General features: G+C 40.8%; 1 protein-coding gene across 1 annotated transcript; it reads left to right on the plus strand.

Moving 5' to 3' along the window:
* The first annotated feature begins 1,840 nt into the window (after window positions 1–1,840).
* Window positions 1,841–3,898, plus strand: LOC121258249 (transcription factor TCP7-like). Its single transcript, XM_041159686.1, is given in 2 exon segments — window positions 1,841–2,326; window positions 2,329–3,898. Coding segments are annotated over 2 exon segments (789 nt in total). The 5' UTR covers window positions 1,841–2,223; the 3' UTR covers window positions 3,015–3,898.
* The last annotated feature ends 335 nt before the right edge of the window (window positions 3,899–4,233 follow it).

Here is a 4,233-nt window from a genome sequence, read left to right on the forward strand (position 1 = left end):
CGTCTCTTTTATTTTCCTAGCATTTATTTTCTATTCATTGCTATGGATGTACGTACGGATCCTTTATATAGCTAATCCGAACCGCCATTGGGAGCTCCAAATCACACCAATCGAGGCCTGAAATTGTTGTGGGCCAGGAGAAACTTTTTTCCCTATTCCGGCATGTTGTGCAATCTTTTGGTATTAACAGTAGCATTGTAGATTGAGTGACACCAAAATATCTAAATTTTGTATGAAACTTATCTAAACTAGTTTACATACTAAAAACCACCTGTTAATTTTTATTGAGAACAAAATTTTTAAAACTATTCTTACAAAAATGATAATGGATGAATATTATTATTTAAAAAACAATCATAAGAAATTTAAAGGAAATGATAAGTAGTATTTTTTTAAAAAATTTCTATATGTATATGACAAATTATAACTTCTTTTCTTAGAAATGAAAGCTTTTATAAAGATGACTTTACCGAAATATAACTTTTATATATTAGTTATGGGTTTACAATTTGTCGTGAATGTTGATGTCGTGTTTCGCAGGCCTGGGTAAATCCGCACCCCCGATGCCACGATGTGAATTATTTGGAGCCCCCGGCAGTGTTCCGATACGACTATACGGTCGCGTTTTGTACGTCGATAATAGTGAATGAAAAATAAATACTGTGAAAGTAAAAAGAGATGACACAAGATTTACGTGGTTCGGCAATATGCCTACGTCCACGGGATTTGGGGAGGGAAGTCTCCAATATAATATATCAGTTTACAATCACTCTTGGGTCCTCATATCTCACTGTATAGAAAAGGTCGAATCTCTTCTTGTTGAGGGCAATATCTTCCTTCAGGGTTTGCTTGAAGAAAAAGATCTTATTAAGGGAGAGCTCGTTCCCTCTGAGAAGTAGAAGTCGTTCATTAGTCTATCTATTTTTATCTTGCTATATGCTTTATATATGTACCCATTTTTTGCGTGTGTTAGCTTCTTTCCTTGGCCTACGTTCTTTATGGCATGCTCTGAAGCTCCCTCCATGATATGACTTCTCCCCTTGGCGTGTCTGACTTGCTCTCCTTGATTCCTCCTGACATTTCCAGCTCTTATATCTCTTTTATCCTCCTCTTTTGTCCCTAGTGAGATCTTGATGGGCTGGACTCAATTTATGGGCTAATATATTTTTTTCCCCTCACAGTGAAATTAAACTTTAAATTTATTTTTTTTAATTTAAATAAATTTTTCATATTTATCAATTTAAAAAATTAGCCTCTCACAAAAAATGTTAGGGTCCGCCACTAATTATCAAATATTGTATGCTGGGAAATAAAAACCTTTTTTTAATTGAAAAAGATATTTCTGAGCTGTATATTTAATATATATTTATGTGTTTGTTTTCATATTTAAAAAAACACAAAAATACACATTTTAATATTGCACTCGAGCATGTCCTACGACAATAATATCTTGAAACCAAGGAATTCCGTTGGGCTATGATATCAAAGTTAAACCAAGAAAAGGCTACGGAATCCAACCTGAAACCAACAAATGGGAATTATCATCCCCACGTGAAACGTTGTTAATTAGGTTTTTGTGATTGTCCCTTTGGTACCCCCTACGGACGCAGTTAAATTATAATTAATACTAGAGAGAGAGAGAGAGAGGAACCCGAAGTAACATCCCCGCACGACCAAAGCTGGAATTTTAAAAGTTGGAGTGGGTCCCAGCCCGACCAATTGAGTGCATGGGTTGATGGAGATGGGGTTCATGCAGCAGCAGCAGCAGCAGCAGCAGCAGCATAATTCTCCATCAATCCTAATTAACGACCAAAGCTAAGCCAAGCAAAACCAAACCAAACCAGGAAATTAAAATTTAAGGAGACGAAGATGCAGCAGCTCAATCAAGTGTTAATGGACTTCATGAAAAAGCTACATTTTTTTCTTTTTCTTTTACAATACACTGTGCTGTGCTGTGCTTTTGTGTTGTAGTGTTATATCGGGCCCACCGCCCATGTGCCCTCCTCCTGTCTCCACCAGCTCCTGCCGCTCAATCATTAGTCCCTCTGTTCCCCTCCTCTCTCTGAGTCCGTAGCCATAGCCATTAGCGGATACCTCCCTCCCTCCCTCTCTCTCTCTACTCTGTTTTTTATTGTTTATTTATTTTTAATTTTAAAAAAATACAACTGTCCGTCTGTACTCCCATCTCCCTTACTCTAGGTCCAGGGGGAAGACAAAAGACCCATGTCTAATTCCGACGGAGCCAATAATGGTGTTTCCAACGGCGCCATTATAGACCCCCAGAGGCAGCAACCGGGTCTCAATGGTTCTCTCGTCGCCGTCAAGAAGCCCCTTCCAAGGACCGTCACAGCAAGGTCGACGGCCGTGGCAGGCGTATCCGCATGCCCATCATCTGCGCCGCACGTGTCTTCCAACTCACTCGCGAGCTCGGCCACAAGTCCGATGGCCAGACCATCGAGTGGCTCCTCCGCCAAGCCGAGCCCTCCATCATAGCCGCCACTGGAACTGGCACCACCCCCGCAAGTTTCTCCACCCTCGCCGTCTCCGTGCGTGCCGGCGGATGCGGCTCCAGTACCTCCCTCTCTTCGTCTTCAACCTCCACCTCCCTCTCCCACTCTCTCGACCACAAACCCTTGCTGGGCCCCACCCCCTTCATCTTAGGAAAACGCGTCCGTGCCGATGAAGATGCCGACTTTAAGGATGAGGGCCCCTGCGTCTCCGTGGCTAATTCAATGGGATCCGTACTGGGACCAACCGCCACTGGTGGGTTCTGGGCGTTGCCGGCCAGAACCGACTTCTGGAGCTTCGCTGCTCCGCAGGCCGAGATGGTGCAGGTACAGCAGCAGCAGCAACAACCATCGCTGTTCGTCACACATCATCATCAGCACCAACAGCCAATGGGCGAGGCGTCCGCTGCCAGAGTGGGAAATTATCTTCCGGGGCATCTGAATTTGTTGGCGTCGTTGTCGAGGGGACCGGGGAGTTCGGGTCGGAGAGAGGACAACCCTCGCTGATTATTCAAGTCTCTTGTATGGTGGTAGTGGTGACGGGTATGGTGGTGTGCGTAATTTGCTATAAAAATTGCATGTGTATGCTTATTGCTGTCTCCCTATTTTGTGAGGTGTCCGAGTATCAGTGAAGATCATGATTTTTAGTGAATTTGTTAGGTTTATATTTGTTCTTCCTTTTGGTTTGAATGGACGAATTAGGGTTTGTGGAGGGTTCGGAAAGTTATATGTATGGATGAATGGGGAGTCGATTAGGGCATTTACGACTTCGTTTGATGAAGATTATAGGGTTTTAGGGTTCACATTTGTTTAGGTTTGGACGGGGGTTTTTGGAGGAGAGAGCGGTAAGCGGTCATGCAAATCCACTCCAATAATAATGATATAATTTTGGGGCATTTCACGGACAAATTTAAGATTGCTGTCCCTGGTTTTTTGTGCTCTGCTGCTTTTTGTTTACAACTCGACGACGACGACGACATTCCCAACATGGCCATGATGCTTGCAACTGGACTGGGGGCTTACAGATTGGGTTATTCACAAGTTTTTTATAGGTTTGGTCGTGTACTCGTCGCGAGGAGAGAATTAACACCTCTGTGGTTCTTGGCCGGATCGAGGTTGATTCTTGCGTTCTAGGTGCTCCATGTTGAGTGTAATGGTCTTGGATAATATCTGGGTGCGTGTGTGAAAAATAGAGATGGATGATATATAAAGAAAGCTCTGATTCCTCTCTTGTATGACCGCTTCGTTTGAGAATTTTTATCAGTATTTAATTTTAGCCATTTTTTAGATTTTTCGCGAGTGAAAAATATCATGTGTTCCTCTCTTCTATTGTATGCAAGTGGATTGTTATTCAGCAAAAAAATAAATAAAATGTAAGTGCATGGATTGTTTTTGGGGTTGCCTATGGTATGAATGGAAAACAAAAAAAAAATGATATTATGATTATCAAATATGTTCCTTTATATATTTTTATTTTTTTATTTTATTTTTTTAATAGTTAAAGAAGTGATAATTAGTGAATTTATTTATTTTTTTCTTAATAGTTAAGGATGTTTAAAACATATTTTTAAAAAATAAAAATAAAATAATAAAAAACTCATTTGTACTGGTGGGCATATTTAGAGGGCACAGTAGGCATCTATATACTTCCAGGACTGAATTGAAAAGGGAAAAAAAATTGATAGTATGATTATTAAATATATTCACTCATATATTTTTATTATTT

Source organism: Juglans microcarpa x Juglans regia, chromosome 3S (assembly GCF_004785595.1).
Source record: "Juglans microcarpa x Juglans regia isolate MS1-56 chromosome 3S, Jm3101_v1.0, whole genome shotgun sequence".
NCBI classification, from domain to species: Eukaryota; Viridiplantae; Streptophyta; class Magnoliopsida; order Fagales; family Juglandaceae; genus Juglans; species Juglans microcarpa x Juglans regia.